We start from the raw sequence: 18,164 nt of genomic DNA, 5'->3' as shown, positions 1-18,164 counted from the left end.
TCTGGGCGCTCCACAGCCAGGGCGTCCCAAGCACAGACGCCTCTCCCAGCCCCCAGCCGCCCGGAACCCTTCATTTCCAGGGTCAGCTCCTCTCGCCAGAAGGCACATCTCACCAGCACCAAGGTGTTCTGTACTCGCAGCCTGCACCTAAACTGACTAGGACTGCCGCTGTCCTTGTCACACGCCACGCGCAGGCTGGCATTTCAGATGAGCATCTTTGCAGACCCAGAATCTGAGCAGAACCTCCTCGTTGCTTTTTTCAAAGAGGCAAAAGTATACGCACGTCTGGTGTGATCACCGCTGTCTTCGTCTTGTTGATGCCAGATGGTTGTATTTGTGTATCTTGGTTCACGTGAAAAAGCTGTTTGCTGAGTAGAGGCTCAGCAGCTCCCCGTCTGCCGTGGTTCGGGCGGAAGCGGTAAGGGCGTGGCCTCTGCGCGCGCAGCCCGCGTGCGGACTTTGGGCAGCGGTTCCCTTTCAGCTCCGCGGCAGCCTCTGTCAAGGAGGAGATTGTTGACTCTATTTGATAGTTTGAGGGCACGCTTTGTCCGTTTGGACCAGCGAGCACCATCCGTCAGCACAGCGAGGAAATCCTGTCTCATTTCCCACCTGTGGACATTAACACGTTTCACTGGAGAAATCGAGACCTCAGGCGCAGGTCTGCTATCTGGTGGGTTAAAGCCTTTGATACGCAGTAACCAGCGTGCCCGAAGGTGGTCCCTTGACCCCGAGAGGCCACCGTTGCACACGTGGGTGGCAGTTTCGGCCTGCTGCCCTCACTACCATGGTCCGTTCTGCTGCGCGTGTCACGGGGCTGTTTCCCCAGGGAGATCTGCAGAGTTGCTCATCCCGCCCCTGACGGTGGGTCCGCTCTGTGCTGGCGGCAGACGCTGTCTTGTGAGGATTATGTTCTGAATAAGATAGGAACATTTTCCACGAGCTTCAAAACATTGAGAAGAAGCCAGCTGATCCCAGAAGCTACTTGAAGAGCCAGCGTCAGGGAGTTGGGAGGCTGGAGCAGGCACGCTCCAGCAGCGTTTTGCGTTTGTGTTCGAAAGTCGGGGCCGTCAGCACATTTGTGATTCTTCGGATCGAGGTGGCCTTGCATTCTGCGTGGTTGCCGTAAAGCTGTCCTTTCCCAGAGTCGGTGGCGTCTTCTCACAGCATGTTTTTGCCGGTGATCAGTTCCGTCAGCACGTGTTTCTGTTACCAGCAGACGCACAAGAAAAGCGTGGAAAGTTCTCACGGCGCCCGCCGTGCGGCATCTGCTCAGCTGCAGGTGCGCAGTTCGCACGATGCACAGGTGGCGCACGCGTCGGGGGAGCAGATGCGGGCGCGTGTGGATGGCGCCCGTGTGCCGCGCCCCCCGGCCAGTGCAGGGTTGGACTCTTCCTCCGGCGCGCTTGACGCGGCTGCATCTCATGCCTGCGGGCGCTCTGAGCGCACGGCACACCTCCCTCCTCCGCCACCTTCCTGCGCTACTCTCGCTCTGCGGTGGCCCGCGTGTGCCGGTGTGCGCGTGTCCCGTGCGCTGCCTTGGCTTCCGGCTCTGTTTCGGCTCCTCCCACTTTTTTTGTCTTCGACTGTTTGTTAGAAGTCGATCCCGGTCGTGCTGGGTGTGGGGCGGACAGGACTGCAGAGGCGTGAAACTCACGTTGCAGTCCACGGCCGGCAGGACAGAACTTTCCATCTTAGCCTGACTGGGCTGGTCACTTGCTAAAACACGAAACCCTGTTCTCCAGAGCTTCTGCCAGGACATGATAGGATGTCCAGCACACGATTTAACAGTTACTCAACACGCGAACACAGGAACGGGCGACTCCCAAGAGAGTGACAGCAGGCGCCTACCCGGATAGCCCAGGCGTTGGGGTCATCAGACCAGCACTACAGCAGCGGGCGTGGCCGTGGCCGTGGCCATTGGGAGAGGCACAGCCTTGAAGAGAGTGCAGACCACGAAGAAGAACCGCACGGAAACATCGGGACTGGACACACACTCAGGCAGATGCCCTGAAATTCACCAGGAGGACCCCTGGTGACGGGAGTGTCGAGGAAAGATTAAGTGAACTTGAAGACAGGGTTATAGGAATCACCCTGAGGAACAAGGAAAGCAGACCGGGCAGGGGGGTCAGAGTCTCAGGGACACCGGGGTCAAATCAGAAGTTGAATGTTTGTGTCGTCTGAGCTGATAAGAGGGAGAGATCGGTGCACAAAAAATACTTGGGGAGATAATGGCTGAAAACCTCAGATTTGGCGGAAGACTTCAATTTAGTGCCTTTGATGGCATAGACTAGTTTGGCCAGTTGTGGAATTTCTTCAAAGGTGGTCACGACATCCAGGCTCCTTCTCCCCTGGGATGGAAGCAGGCTGTGGGAAAGGCCGGCCCAGCGGGACTCAGATGGTCACGGGTTGGGGGTCGGGGTTGACGCCCGCTTGCCCTCCTCCCCCCGCGTGTGGGCTAAGCTGAGCTGATGCGAGGCCAGAGCACGCGTTTCTCGGGTACTGGGTGATCTTACTGCGTGATTTAGGAGCAGAGGTTTAATGGTTTGTTTTCACAACCACCTGAATCGTCTCCTCCTTTTGTCTTCGGTCCTTTTGCTTGGCTGGGCTCGCCCTGTGGTCCTGTTTCTGTGCAGCCCGGTCAGCCTCGACACCCGTGTGAGGTCGGTTCTCTTCCCGGGACTGTACCCGAGCCTGAGGCAGGGCGGGCGCTCCCGGGCGGGCCGTCAGGGTCAGTGTGGGGAACAGGCTCCCAAAGTCAGCGTGTCTTACCACCGTGCCGTGCCATCTGGGTGTCAGGAGGTGGGCAGCCCCACAGTCGCTGTCATGGACTCCAGTGTTTTGAGGTACCGCACGTTGGGCTTCAGGAGAAACACTTGAGATTGAAGATAACGCACGCGTGGAAACAGCACGGTAGTGCCGACGGTGAGGTAGAGGCACGTCCTGGCCTGGCTCTCACTTCCCAGAGGGCCTGTTCCGTAGCCTCTGCTGGGCCGGCCCGTGGGGGGCAGGTGGGTGCCAAGCGCGCGGGGACCGTCGGGCCCGGCCACCGGGGCGCTTCCTGCGGAACGCAGGGCTCTGTGGGTCCCAGGAGCGTGTCCCCTCCGCTGCTGCCGAGGGGACAGCGGACTCTGGTGGCGTCCCCCTGAAGCGTGGAGTCTAGACGAGGGTCGACCACATGGGTGTGTGCACGGCTGCCTTCTGGTCCTTTTCCACAGGAGCTCATCAGAGAAAGTTAAGTTCAATAGGCCCAGTAGTGCTTTCGGTTTTATTTCGTGAGAATGCAGCATATTAAGGGGAATGACCAGGACGTTTGTTTTTCTGGCCAAGAGAGAAGTACGTTGGTGTCGGTCTAAAGACCCTTCAGGTGGTATCATTTCTACCTCACCGGAAGCACGTTGCCTGAGACCAGAGCTTAGAATTCACGCACGCGGTCCTCGGAGGTGTGTCCTCTTCACAGGCAGTGCTCTTAGTCGCTTAGAGTAGCTCACTCATGCACTGCGCGCGGCCCTCGCCGCATCAGGTTCCCTCCCTCTGCAGGCAAAGTAACAGAATGGTGAGAAGAAAGTGCTGGGACCAGGGCTGGGAAGAGGCCGTGTCCCCTCTGGCCGTTCTTGGCCTGGACTTGCTGTTTCCATTTCTTCTGTTTCTCTCTCGTCTGCCTCGCTTCCACGGGTCAGAAACTGAGATGAGTTTTACTAAGTCTTCATGACTTGCATCTTCCAAGTCGATGGATGGAAACATTCCCAAGAGCATTTGATGTCATTCGTGCTTGCCCTTTGAGAGATTTCAGTACTTGAGGAAAAAGTGAATTTTGTATTTCTCTTCACATACTTGCTTTTAGATTTTCCCTTAATTAAGATTTTAAAATATTTACACGAGCATTTTTAAAACAACATTTACGAAGTAAATGGTTCATTACAGATCCCTGTTTTTCAGGAAGTGCAAAGTTGTCCTCGTACAGAACTTTATGTGAGGGAAGCCGGCGGGAGCACACCAAGCAGGGTTAAATGAGACCAGACCTCCTGCGGGATGAGCCCGTGCTGTCCGCCAGGCCTGGTGCTAATGCCACCGAGCCGCGAGCCCATCGTGGGGGGCCCGGCACGCGGCCCAGGCTGGGGTCGCCCCGCAGTCTCTGCGCTGCTGGGATTGCGTGCTTCGGGCAGATTTTAAATGATTGGCTTCTTTTAGTTCTTTCTTTTCCCCTGCAAAGATGGGATGCAGAGTTAAAGACCTGAAGTATTTTCAGAGCAAAATTTGACAAGAGGAGGTTTGCTTATCAAAATGAAGTACAGCCATCTAAATATACCGGTGAAGTGTAAGTGCCAGTAACCTGTTAGAATTAATACAATTAGATGCTTTTTGTTAGGTGCCTTTAGTTTAACCCGAGAGGATATATTACGTGTGAAGATCTTGTGACCCCTGACGATAAAGCCAACACTTTAACTGTCAATTAAAATGTTTCCGTATTTTAACTTGTGAGGTCCCTGCGCATTGTAACTCCCTAGACTGCTTGTTGATAGACTTGAAATTGGATACAGTGGTTCAAAGACGTCAGCCTTGGCCTGAGCGCTCAGGGTGTGGCTGGTGGTCGCTGCTCTGTAGAGTGGGTGTTCCCCCCCCCGCCCTCGAATTTAATCAGAGGGTTGGAACCCGTTCTGTCCCGTTTGCGGTGCCTTCCCCGGGGTGTCCCTGCCACGCACTGGGAGTCCACGACTCACAGGGAAGCGGGCCCAGTAGAGCCACGGGGAGCAGCGGGTGTGCAGGGCGCACACCCAGGAGGGTGCTGCGGGCGTGGGAGGGGTGCCGAGGGGGCATCCCCTGGTCATCCTGGGTTCTGGGCCCCACGGGAGCCTCCCTGACTCAGGGCTCAGTTAGAAGTGGGTGGTCTGCTGGAAGAAGTCAGAGTTCCCATGAGTGAAGTCCACCTAACAGCCTTCCTTCCTTGGCGTGTTTTCTGAGCTTGATAAAGTAGCCATCCCGCCCCGTAGTTTAAAGTTCCAAAAGCCCAAGAGCCCGCATGGGCGCAGCCCTCGTCCCCCCCGCTGGCCGCCCTCTGTCTCGCATAAGCCGCGCGGCCCTCGAGTGCTGGCTGTTAGCTGGGTTCCAGCCGCGCTGTGCTGGAGCCGCAGGGGGTCGTTCCCTGAGCGTTTGGTGTACAGTCGCTCTTGCTTGGTTGACCGGGGGTGTGGCAGTGCCCACCTGGCTTCGCCCTGAGACCTTCACCCGCAGCCGCAGCCAGCAGTCGAGAAGCACAGGACGCGCACGGCCCACGGGACTCCCCGATGCCAGACGCAGTCGTAAATGGGGGGTCCCGGGTTGTCACGCGTCCTTCTGGCCAGCCGGCCGCCTGTCGGTTCCCACGCCCCTGCCGGGGCGGCTGAGAACTTGGGAAACGCGGAATGGGGCACGCGGTCGAGGCCTGACTGGCGGCGGGTGAAGGGCACACGGGTGAGGTCGGGAGGGTCCCGGCCAGAAGCCCCCGAGCCCTGTGCCTAGGGGGTTCTAGGGAGGCTCCCTGGGGGCGGGGTGGGGTGGTAAGGTCCAGGCCGCTCATCCGCTGGTGCTTCTGGGTGACCGGCCCCACCCCAGAGTCCACCACGGTCGCCTCATTAGAGCAAAGGTGCTCCCTCGTCCAGGAGACTCCGGGGGTTTGGGAGCTCTGGCTGGGAGCTCACGGGGGCAGAGCCCGGCGAGTAAACCTCTTGTCGCTTCGCACACGTGAAGCAGCTTCACAGATCAAACTTGTTAAGTAATGACCCCGCTCTGAGGCCATAAGAACGCAGTTATGCTAGCTGACAGGACACGGGGTCTCTGCTCCTTCCTGGAAAAGGTGCTGGCGGGTCCGTGTTCAGGAAACATGGGCCCAGCCTCCTCTCACCGCTGCCTTCCCCTTTCCAGCGCCCCGTCCGCCGTCGTGGGCGTCAGGTGTCGTCGGGGCCCTGCCCCCTGCCCCCCAACCCCCCTCCCTTGCCGTGTCTGTGAACAGTTAAGCCTGAGGTCTGTCAGAGAAGACAGACGGGCAGGCACCCCACACGCGGCCGTGTGGGTCCCAGGACCCGGCGAGGTGGGTGCGGAGGAGGGACAGCCCAGGCCACCTCTGCCTCCCGTCGTGCACCCCGTGGGCCTTGTCCACGCTCCTCGGTGCTGGTTGTAAGCATCCGTCTCGCGGCAGGCCCCGTGTTGGAGCTTTACGGGGTGTCCTGCGTGCTTAGTCACGGGAAGCGGGGCCCGTGCAGAAATCTGCGGTGTTGTCACTCCCGAGGGAGGGGCCGTTGCGTGGATTCTTCAGAAAGGTGATCTTGTGCTGACTCTTGGCCCTTCGTTAGGTGGATGACATCCTGGGAGAGGGCAGCGATGACAGTGACAGCGAGAAGAAGAAGCCAGGAGATCGGGAGGACCAGCAGCGGGGACCGAGGCCCGGGCAGCCCGAGGCCCTGGGGACCCCGAGGGGGCCCACGCTCAGGTCAGCGCCACCCACCGAGAGGAATGCAGCAGACGGCCTGGGGCCCAGGGGAGGGGGTTTTTTTTGCGGGGGGGTTGCCCAGGTGAGGGGGGGCCTGTGCGCTGCCCCGCGAGTGCCAGACACCTTCCAAGCGCCAGACACCTTCCGTGTTGATCAGGGCACTGTTGTTATTCTGTTGTATCTTCCCAGTGTTGTTACGGACCATGGTGTGTGGGTATCATTTTCAAGGCAATAGTGAAGGGGGTAAGAGACCTAAAGACGTCGGTCTGGGTGGTCCTGAGAGGGCAAAGGTCACTGTCCTGTTTCTGAAACATACAAAGCACGTTACAGGTTGTTTAGAATATTACGTTCGTGGTGCCCTCGATTTTTATCGTTTTTTACGATTCAGTTACCATTTGGGCAGATGTAACTCTTCCCCTTCATAGAGTGCAGTGTCTGTTGTAGGTGGTGGTTCGTGCCCAGGTGTGGTCGCAGCGGCCCAGGAGCCTGCGGTGGGGCTCCTCTCCCTGAGTCCCCGCTCGTGTCTAGAGGGCTGCTGTGTGTGGACCCAGGACGGGACGCGGCTGGGAGCAGCGTGCTGTCCACCGACGGCGGCCCCACGCTCTGTGTCCAGCTGCGCGGTGTGCTCGCAGCCCCAGGGTTTCGCGCGTTCAGAGGCAGGTCGTGGTGAGAACTGGACCCCGCGTGACCTCACGCGTGTGCAGGGCGTGGGCCGAGGGCAGCTGCCAACACCAGTGTCTGCTCTCGGGGTCACTCGGCTTGTTAGGACTGTACGTGCTGACGCTGAGTCAGGCAGGACGGCACGACTGTGCTTCCTTTTCCCTTTTATTGTATTTTCCTTTACTTACGTCTCCGTATGTACATACGTACGGATGGATGTTTTGTTTCTGCCGTACCTCGCAGCATGTGGCATCTTAGTTCCCCAGCCAGGGATCAAACCTGTGGTAGGGGAGGGGTGGTTTCTTCCGGGGTGATTCTCTGTTTCTGTTGTTACATTGTAACGTGGGATGAAATAAGTATACAGTTTCCCACAGTGCAGAATCAGCGGGAGCCCTGAGCTTGCGGTCACTTGCCACGCACGGAAAGGGTTTTGATATGAGTCTGCGAGCCACTGATTTATTACGGTCTCCGGGCAGCCAAACCTCCCCGCTAATGAGGATCTGTACCTGCAGCCGCTCCCCAGTGGGTCCCAGCGTCCCCACCTCAGCTCCACCCCAGATCATCAGGCATTAGACGCTCACAAGGAGAGTGCAGCCAGGACCCCTCGCGTGTGCAGTTCCCCGCAGCGTTCATCCCCCTTGAGAATCTAATGTCGCCGCTGATCTGACAGTGATGCGAGCGACGGGGGCTGCTGTAAACAGAGATGGAGCTTCGCTCGCCCGCCGCTCCCCTCCTGCCGTGCGGCCCGGTTCCTAACAGGCCACGGACCAGTCCAAGGCCCAGGGGTTGGGGACCCCTGCCTTACACAGTTGTTTGACCCAGCTGCGTCCTCAGCTCCGCGTGAGGGCCCCGTGGGGCTCTCGAGGGACGTGGGGAGCTGGGGCCCCTCTGAGGAGTGCGCTCCCAGAGCCCCGGTTCCACTGCTGCTGGGCTGCTCCGCCTGCCTGATTCTGTTTTCTGTGCCAAGTGAAGAGGAAGACAGAGCCTTTTCTCTAAGACTGGGAAGGACGGGCCGGAGTCCTGGGGCCTGCGGCCTCCTTTGTCTCCACGGAGTCATCTGCCCACACGTGAAGTAGCTCCGGGCCACGCGGAGAAAGCCTTGCCTGCGGTGGTTCGGTGCTGCCATCGGGGCCAGAGGCGTGTGGCCTGCGTCCACCACGGCTCCTCTCAGCCCTGCACGGTGCCAGGGAGTCCAGCGCCGGGGCCGGGGCTGTGGTCCGCGCTGGGCCAGCGTGGGGTGGGCGTGGGGCGGGCGGTCATCGGGAGCCCCCCCTTCGCCCCGGCCCGGGTCTCCTCACCACCCTCACTGCAGCTGCTGTTTCACACCGTGCCGTGGGCCTTGACCTCAGCGCTGTGGGAATCTGAGATGAGGCCAGAGCCCGGGGTCCACCCGGATGCCTCCTCCCCCCGGGTGGCCAGAGACCCTGTTCCCACCCCCGCCTGCCCCTCCGCCGCTCGGCGTCTCCCTGTACCCGACGTCGAGTCTGCCCTGCCTCGGGGCTGAGGCACCGTGATCGGGCTTGGGAGCTCATCCCTTTCTCTGCCCAGAAGTTGGCGAATGTAGTTTTCGCGCGTGTTTTATTCTTGTCAGTGGGCTCTAGGTGTGGATGCTTTGGATTTTCCCATAGTAGCGTTTTTACTTGAAATTAAGTCAGGCATGTGTGGGGGGTTTGTTTCTTGCCTGCGGGACATTTCGGTCCACGGCCTTTGCCGCGAGCACTGGCGCCTTGCGCCCTGGGTCGCAGCCTGGCTTCTCCCGAGCGGTTGGCAGCATGTCCCGCCGGCCTGAGTGGCCAGGCTCTTCTACGGGATCTTAATGTCACTGGAACTTGAAGGTGACTTCTGATGGAAGGACGGGGGTGGGGTTTGGGCTTGTCCACTGAGAACCGATCCACTCTTCTTTCAAATGAACACACGTCAGATGCCCGTTTTACACACGGCAGCTGGAGGGTCACTTCCTCTCCTTGAGGCAGGTCGTGGGCCGCCCTGGCCCCACCACTCGCAGGAGACGTGCGACGTGGAGACTCGGCCTGGGGTTTCGTGTCGTGGGCGGTCGGCTTGGCCAGCGGAAGCCGGCTCTCTGTCCCCGAAGCCCGTTTTCTAAGTGCCAGAGAGTTTAGTCTCAGCACCTTCCCCATCCCGCCTGGTCCCGTGGTGAACTAGTCAGGGGCGTCACTCCACTTCTAAAGGCGAAGCTCCTGACCCGAGTCCCGGGCTCCCACCGCCCGGTCCTCTGCCGCCTCCCCTTCTCCGCAGGGGTGCGGTGGCCGGGGTCCCGGCCGAACGTGTAGACAGACGGCGCGAAGTTGTGCAGAGGCCCTCACGCGTGAGAGCTGTTCTCAGTGCTGGGTGGTCACCTAGGCAAGGCTGTCTTTACTACGCTGGGGACGTTGGTCATTTCTAAAGATGGAGGAGACGTGGGCCCGGTGTTTGTGACCAGAGAGCAGACAGCTCTGCTGCCGCGGTGGAGCCCGAAGGCCGCTTCGCAGCCAGCCCTCCACCTCCACCCTGTCGCTGCCTTGCCGTCGGACACCTTCTGTCTGCGCTGCCGGCTGGTGGCCCTGGGACCGAGGTGCTTGGCTCAGGTTGTAAATTCCCCAGGCTGTGGCCCAGGAGCTGCCCTTCTGTCGCGTGGACACATGGCTTCCTGTCGATTCGTGTGTCGATTTGTGATGTTTAACCTGCCGTAGCCGACAGCACCGTGGTGACACCCTGGGCCCCAGCCCTTTGCGTGCGTAAGCTCATCACACACAGTCGGTTTCTGAAGGCAGGATCGCCGAGGTCGGAAGGCCTTCGCACTCTTGACCTGGTAGCCGCTTTGAGTTGCCCTCCGACCGTGGAGGGTCGTGCTGATGGTGAGGGGGCTGGCTGTCCCCCACGCTCCCTGCCACGGTGCTTCGTGACGGCTTCTGGGCCCTGCAGTGTGGTGGATAAAAAGCGGCGCTGTTTTAGTTGTGTGTGCCTTTCTCTCTCCCTGCGCTGAGCCCGCGCCCAAGGCTGGACCCCAGAGACGTTGCGCTGTTGGGGGGGGGCGGGGCTGGTGCCGGTGCAGCAGCTTCCCCAGAACAGCCCCGCCCTGGGGGGAGGGAGACCAGGGCCCGGAGTGGCTGCAACGCAGTAACTAAAACGTCCAGTTTCCAGCAAAAAGAATCACGAGACATCAGAGAGACAGAAGAATGATCCACAGACAAGACAGAAGAGGCCAGAGAAGCTGCCCGAGAGGGCGACCGTGTATCAGAGGAACAGACGGGATACGTTCCCAGAGCCGCGGAGACTGAGAACTGCCGAAGGGTTCTGGGGACAGCGTCTCAGACGGCACCGCCAGGCCCTCGGCGCGCACGTGGCAGGACTGCCGGGGACGTAATGACTGGCACCTTCCCAAATGTGACGGGGAACGTCATCTGACACATCCCGGGAGCTCAGGACCTGTTTTTCAAGTAAAAACGCTACTATGGGAAAATCCAAAGCGTCCACACTTCTACACCTAGAGCCCAGCTCAGAGGTCCCCATCTGCACGCTCCACGCCAAAGATGCAGGAAGCCAAGACCAGGACAGGGGTCAGAAGACTTTGTCTCAAAATAGGTGACGTCACCTGAGTTCTCAGGCTTTTCAGAAACAGTTGAACAGGTGTGGCCCGTACGATTTTTCCTTGGAAAGTGCCCTCTCGCCCTGTGGCCCTGACCTGAGCACACGCCCTGGAGCCCGGTGTTGTGTTACAGTGACCTACGCGTGCACCTCTTTGAAGAAGCAGCAGAGCCTCCGCCGTCGTGACCGGACAGGGCAAGCAGGAGCCCACGCGCATCCTCTCTGCCTCGGGGTCCGGACGGCCTTCCACACCCCAGGGCAGGTGCTCCCCTGCGGGCACGTGGACACATGCACACACACACCTGAAACAGCTTTTGTTAGGTAAAATAGTGACCTTACCACCTGCCGTGCTGCTCTGTTCTTTTTCTTTCTGCCAAAAATAGCAAGCTGGTTGTAACCAGCAATTTGAAAAATAAATGCATTATGGATTGTTTGATCTTGTCGGTTAGACACCGGTATGAAATAATAATGTGTGTTTATTTGCCATAATTGTGTATCTTATTAAACAGCAGACTTCAGGTGCGGGTCCACGTGCCTCTTTACAGCAAAGAGCTCAGAGGCTGGGACGTGAGGGAGGAAACGTACATACGTGATTTATGTTCCTGTTCACGTTCTTGCTTTATTCCCCGTTGAATCTGAGCTGATTCTTGAGCCTTAAATTTTCCCCAAATTAAATCTGTTAGCGTTTCTCTAGGGGACTGTGCTGTTGGTTGTGAAAACAGAATACAATTATTGCAGGCTCTGCTGAGAGGAAAGGAAGCTGGTATCAATTTTAGGCATTTATTAACCATGATTTGCAGCTGTGTCCAGTCTTTGAGGTGATCTTTAATTACTAAAACTCAACCGTGTTGGATATAGGAATACTCCAAACATTGTTTAACCGAGACTGAAGGTTTTGCTCTTCCCAGCACAAGGCACTGCCGCTGTGGCCCCCGACCCTGGTCCCCAGGCCCCCGGACACGGCCGCACGAGCGGACACCGAGGTCCCAGGGTCTCTCCCGCAGGACCAGCCGGGCTCAGCACAGTCGACATTTGTCTCTCTGCACAGAGGCTGCGACAGCCGTGGGGTCCTGCCTAGCTGTTAGCTGGCGTCGCCCTGGGGGGTGGGGGGGACACCCTGTGCAGCCCGTTCTGTCCCAAAAGGCTGCCCTGCAGCGGGGTCTCCAAGGGCAGTGCAGGAGGTTTTATCAACAGGACGCCCCGGGATCAGCCTCCTAGGGGCCTGCACTTCTCGTGCCCCGGGGTCCCTCCCAGGCCCCCCGTGCCACCTGTGGAGCCGTCGCCGCAGGAGAGCACCAACCCCGGCCGACGCAGCCGGGCGCCGTCCACTGACTCAGCCTCGGCTTCCTTGTTGCAGCCGCTCGGGGTGCGTGAGGGTCTCTGTACACAGGCAGAGGGCCCGGCCCTTCCTGGACCTGGGGGCTTCCTCACCAGTCACGGGAACACCTACTCTTTGCCCTTGGATTTGGTACTTCCTGGAAGCTCGTCCCCTCCGTGACCGGAAGACGGGGATCTGCTTTACAGCACGAGCGGCACCCGCCCCGGGGACACCCAGGAGGCGGAACACGCCGGAGGTGGAGGGCGGTCGGGGAGGAGCCTCGAGGACAGACCACGTCCGCACGTGCTCTCAGCACCGCCGGCGGTGCAGCCACAAGTGGGGGCCTGGAAGGTGGGGTTCAGCCCCCTCTGCCCGCCACCCGCAGCTGAGCACAACTCAGGCCTGGGGGCTGACTCTGCTCTGCTCTCGCGTGTGTTACCACTACACGCGCACACACACACGTGACCGCCCGGCTGTGTCCCTGGGAGGCGGTGCTGGGCCCTGCCCCGTGGAGCGTGGGTGTCGGTGGGGTTAGGAGAAAGCAGTCCCTCTAAACGGTTCCATCTACACGTCGTTTCTAAGTTTATCTGTTGTGTTCACTCAGCGAAGGGGAATCGTGAGAGCGCCTCAGATTATTTACGCTTTACGCTTAACACCGTCTTCGGTTCCACCATCTCTCGCAAATCCAGAGTTAACCCTGCAGTGTGTCTGAGGGGCTGGACCCTCGGGCCGCATGTCTGCTCAGATTTGGCTCGAGTTGGCGAGGCCCGGGCGCCGTGTCCCAGCCGTGGCTGTGCTCGAGCAGCCACCTTGGTCGGTGTTTGTCCTGAAAGCACATCACAGGGTCCACACGGCTCCGTCCTCTTGTCCAGACCCTGGCGCCCTCCCAGCCGCCGGGTCGCTTCCCATCGCGCCCCCTTCCTGCACCGACCTCCTCCCGGTGCCGCCGGGACCCGAGAGGAGGGGTTTCTTTCGGGTTTACTTTCCCTTCCAGCCGCGAGTGCTGCCGAACCAGGCCGCAGCGGCTGGGCAGGGGCGGCACTGGGTCGCAGTAAGCGCGCGCTTCCCCTTCGGGTCACGTGCTCCCTCCGGGGCCGGGGTCCCTCTCCTCTGACTTCTGCCAGTCTGGGGGCTGAATGTGCTTCCTGACAGGCACCTTGATTCGCTTTTCAGATTACGTCGTAGTATCTTTTTCAGTGTTCGTTGGCCCTTTTCTGTTTGAGGAGTGTTTCTCACGACTAGGTTATTCCTTGTCTGTTGTAGAAATTTCTGTGTGTGTTACAGGTCTTAGGTTATAGACATCACAGTCTTGCACGTCATTTTCCCAGTCTCGTGTGTGTCTGTGACTGCTTGATGCCTTTTGTGTCTCTAAGAGGTAAATCTTTTGGGGGGGTTTCTTCCCTTCAGAAGGTTTCCCCAAACCATAGTAGTTGTTGGGGGGGGGGCGTATATATATTCCTACATAACTTTTCGATAAATGGTGCGACAACAGCTGTAAACTGTTGATGTCCAAATGCAGAATAATTAATCGTAGCCCACGGTCAGAAATGTACTCAGCGGTTAACTCAAAATAGATTTCATAGACCTGAATGTAAAACATACACCCGTCTGCTGGCGGCTGTCCCCGCCTCCCTTCCCAGCGGCTTGTCCAGCTCCAGCCGTAGCCACCGAGTTTGCTCCGGGCCCCTCCCTCTCCCGCCCTCACACATCCTGGGTATTTCGTTACCTGCCGGAGACGGAGGCTGCCTTGGTGCCCAGCCTGTGCTGTCAGGGCTGTTCCGGAAGCATGGGGGCTGGCGGCCGAGGGGCCGGGGAGCGTGTGCGCCACGAGCATCTCACGGTGCGTGTGCTTCCCTTGCAGGGGCCACAAGAGGAAGCTGAACGAAGAGGACGCAGCCAGCGAGTCCAGCGGAGCGTCCAGCTGCGAGGACGAGGAGGGGGGCAGCTCGGAGGCGGACGAGATGGCGGCCGCGCTGGAGGCCGAGCTTGGCGACCTCATGTGACCGCGGGGCGTGCACTCGACTTGCCTCCGTCCTGGGAGCTGCTCCTCCTCCAGAGGGACATGTCTGTTTGCAGAGCTCCACCTGCAGAAACACACTGTTTTGCAGAAAGAGGTGTTTTTAGAAGTTTCACTACAAGAAAGCCTACTTGTTAAGGACAGCGGGGCAGGGAACGCGGCCATGCCAAAGATCCTGGGTGAGCCCAGCAGAGCCGCACAGCGGGACTGGAGTTGGCGGCTTTTTATCAGGAAGACGGGGGGTGTGGGGAGGTGTTTTTCCTTTAGCTAGGCAGCACATTGCTTAGGGTGAAGGCTGGGCGTCCGACCAGACAGAGGGGTGAGGCGGCAGCAGCCCAGCATCCTCCTGCTTTTTCACGACCGAAGCTACCAGAACATGCACAGGTTTCAAGCGAGGCCGTGCATCGGCGTGTGACGAGGACAGGCCTGGGGCCCCCAGCTGCCCCCAGGGCCTTGCAGCTCCCGCGGGCGCCGGGACAAAGGGCCCTGCCCTCGCGGGCATGTAAAGTTTTGTATATCTATTTCATACGTGACCCACCAAACAGATTTTTCTTTCCTTTAATAAAAGTCCCTTTTGTAAGCCTTCTGCTCTGCCCCGTTCCCTCGTCACGGGATCCAGCTCTCGCGCCACGTGCGTGGGTGAGCTGCCCTGTCCCGCTCCCCTCCAGGGCACTCACGGGGCCGATTCCTGGGTGAATGACCGGGCCCTTGGACGCTGAAACAGAAAAGCAGATGACCCTCTCAAGCCGGTCCGTGGCTGTTAGTCTGTCCCTTACTGCACCAAAGCTTTAGGAATGCCAAGGACCGGTGTTGTTTCTAATCACTAGATTTATGATAATTTGACCCAAGACACCCAAGGAAACCAGAGGCGATTCTGACCTGGGAGCTCAGTGCTGACAGGGTGTGAAACACCGTATTCGGTGTGTCAGCCAGACAGCATGGCCACGCGTGGTCCCACCCCTGGGGTCTCGGGTCTCACCCACAGGCCCCGTGTGCTCGGGCAACCCCAGGAAGACCCCACCCAGTACTGCTGACCTGAGACCCCTGGGCGGTAACGCTGGTGAACTTGCCTTCGTGCCTCCTCTGAGAGCGCCCCTTGGTCCTTCCTGCGTGATCCCTCCAGGTCAGGCTGCCGGTGGAGGGAGCAGAGCCCGGGGTGTGCCTGAGATGCTGCATTCCTGTTGTGTGGAGGGGCAGCCCCTGGGCTGCCGGATCACCAAGACACAGAAGGTGTGCCCCCTTCCAACTCTAGCTCAGCACACAGCAAACGTTCTTCTTTGCATTTTCTGGGCTAATTACTGGATTAAAAGTGAGTGTTAGGCTCAGGCTGTGTCCTTTTCACACTCTTCAGTTGCAGGTAACAGCCACAGCTCCAGTGGGCTTGTCTTCCTGTATCTATCCACTGGCTTGTCTGAGAAGTGGGGTGGAGCTTCAGGTACGGCTGGATCCAGGTGTTCACCAAACGCTCAGGTGTCATTGGGAACTTGAATCCTTCTCCCATGGTTTGTCCTCTCTTTGATGGTCAGATGCCACCCACCCTCCGGATGATGGGGGTGGGGGGGAATCATGACGCACATGGGACGGGTGTGGCCACCAGACGCCAGGAATCGAGGCACAGTCCCCGCCTAGTTTCCTCACCAAGGTGAGTGTGCCTTCGTGTACTTGCCAGTCTCCACAACAGCGGTGTGAGGCTCCGGGATTCCCGGTCAGAACCATTCCTGGGGAGCAGCAAGGGGGAGGCCCCTCTGATGGGTCTGTACTAGGGCAGGAACGGAGAAGACAGAACCGGGAACGTGACTGATCTCAAGGTTTCCCGCTGAAACCCAACACAGCGCCTCGGGTGGGTGTCCCTCAGAGGGCTGGGGGTAGTTACACAGCCTCGGGTGGGTGTCCCTCAGAGGGCTGGGGGTAGTCACACAGCCTCGGGTGGGTGTCCCTCAGAGGGCTGGGGGTAGTCACACAGCCTTGGGTGGGTGTCCCTCAGAGGGCTGGGGGTAGTTACACGTCTCCTTGCAGCCTTGTTCTCAGTGGCATGTGCTTGGAATGCTGAGCCGTCCCGGGGGCCGGGGTGGCACCGAAGGTCCCCGGGGCCCCTTGAGCCTCCTGAGGAGGTGGCACCACCTTTGGGGGAGGGTTGCCTGGGGGACCTGCGTGCTGTCTCACAGAGAGAAGTGCGCTCGAGTCGGAGATGCTGGATAATTTGTGCAACTCCTCCAAGTGACATCTTTTCTAGAAATTTTAATAGGAAGCTTGAACTTGCCATCCTGAACGTAACTTAAATGTCAGGCTTTATGCTTAAGACAGCTGTCTGAAAATTCATGACCAGGAATTGGGAGAGAATCCCTTCTGTCCATGAGAAATCTTTGCACAAGCAGATCATAAATTTAAGCCACTTTTTACAAACACTCAAAAGTCTGTGGCGCTGGAAATGTAGTGAAATTTTACCCTCTTCCTTGAGAAGCGGAATGTTGAAATTTTGTGTAAACGTGGTTGGAGCTCATGTCCCATCTGAGTTTTTCATGTTTTTTCACGTTTTTAAAACAACCGTGAAGCTGTGACGTGGGGACACCTGTCGTGTGAGTCTGACCCGTCTGTGGGCCCACCCCACGCGGAAACCCGAGTCAGGGCCGGGGGCTGCCCAGGTGTCAGGGCGGGGGCACTGGTGTTCCCTGCAAGGACCCGGGCTGCCCCACATGAGCAGAAGAGGCTGATGACCAGGGCCACCCACTCGTGCGCCACAAGGGCCAGCTTCACGGTACACGCCTTGTATTTGCAAAGTCAGATTCAATCCAGTGTGGACTGCTGGGCGTGTGCATGTACACGCGCACACGTTCAGACCTGCAGCCTGGGCTTTACATAAAGCTTTTCCATTTTGAAAGTGCTGCCCAGGTGGAAAAATTTTCCAGTACAACAAAGGAAACAGGCCGTTCATCACCCCACCAGAGGTGACGGTCGCATTCAGCGTTCAGTCCTTTCCTGCGGTCATGAGCCTGGCTTTTTAAAATTAATCTAATTGTGAAATTTTAACATAGACCCCATCGAAGATGAGGAAGAAAGATTGCTATAATCCTGCCGCCAGATCTAACCACATTAGCATTTCAATGTATTGTTTTAGTTTCTTATGCATATTGTTTTAATAGAATTTAGTTTTTCGAGCAGCTTAAGGCTAGAGCACCGTCGAGGGGGAGGTGTGGATCCTTCCTGTACACCCCCTCCCGGCCCGTGCACGGTCTTCCCCACTATCAACACCCCCACCAGAAGGGACATTTGTTACAACTGATGCACCTATGTCCATACATCATGACCCACAGTCCACAGTTTATGTTAAAATTCACTCTGGGTGTTGTACATTCTATGGGTTTGGACAGATGTGTAATGACACGTGTCCACCATCATGGGGTCATACGGAGTGTTTTCACTGCCGTAAACATCCTCTGTGCTCCCCCTGCATCTCCCCCCCTCCCCCAGCCCCCAGCACCACTGATCTGCTCCCCGGGTCCACAGTTTTGTCTTTTCCAGAATGTCCCGTAGTTGGACACACAGTGCTCAGCCGTGTCATATGGGCTTTTTCCACTTAGCAACACGCGTTTACGTCTCCTCGTCTCCTCCATGTCTTTTCATCGTCGATATCCAGCATGCAAAAGGCAGGCTGCTGGAGGCTCCGTGAGACAACCTGGCTTCTTCTAAAGATAATTAGCGAGAAAAGCAGAAGAGATGGAGGGGAACCTATTGATTAAAGACAAGCACGCCCGCCAATCGCAGCGCGTGGGCTTGTTTGGGTCCTAATTCACACAAACTGAAAGTAACAGACACAGCGTGACAACAGGCAGTTTAAACGTGAACACACGTGTGACATCAATGAATATTGTTCAGTTACTTTAGGTGAAGTGTAGCTCTTTTAGGAGCCCCCTTTTTAAGAGGATGTACTGAAAGATTTATGATGGAATGGCATGATGTCGGGGGTTTGCACTGGAACAGTACGAGGCACAGCGGGCGGGCTGAGGCTTGGAGGGGAGCAAGGTCAGTGCAGTTTTCACTGGAGAAGCTTGAGTCCTGCCTACTTTGTATGTGTTTGGAATTTTCTGTAATAAAAAGTGACAACAACATGAATAAAGTCTCTC

At 58.1% G+C, this 18,164-nt stretch overlaps 1 protein-coding gene across 3 annotated transcripts in view; it reads left to right on the top strand.

Annotated features, from left to right (window-relative positions):
* The window catches only part of CTDP1 (CTD phosphatase subunit 1), a 40,734-nt gene extending 26,111 nt beyond the window's left edge, over positions 1–14,623 (top strand). For all 3 annotated transcript variants that reach the window (XM_024754828.1, XM_024754829.1, XM_024754827.1), the window contains exons 12-13: positions 6,327–6,511; positions 13,888–14,623. In XM_024754828.1, the coding sequence (XP_024610596.1) occupies positions 6,327–6,511; positions 13,888–14,029 (327 nt within the window). In that variant the 3' untranslated portion in view covers positions 14,030–14,623. The remainder of the gene's footprint in view (positions 1–6,326; positions 6,512–13,887) is intronic.
* Positions 14,624–18,164: the final 3,541 nt, after the last annotated feature.

Source organism: Neophocaena asiaeorientalis, unplaced genomic scaffold (genome assembly GCF_003031525.2).
Source record: "Neophocaena asiaeorientalis asiaeorientalis breed wild unplaced genomic scaffold, Neophocaena_asiaeorientalis_V1.1 scaffold124, whole genome shotgun sequence".
NCBI lineage: Eukaryota > Metazoa > Chordata > Mammalia > Artiodactyla > Phocoenidae > Neophocaena > Neophocaena asiaeorientalis.
The sequence above is the reverse complement of the archived record's forward strand: the minus strand, read 5'-3'. Positions and strand labels throughout refer to the sequence as shown.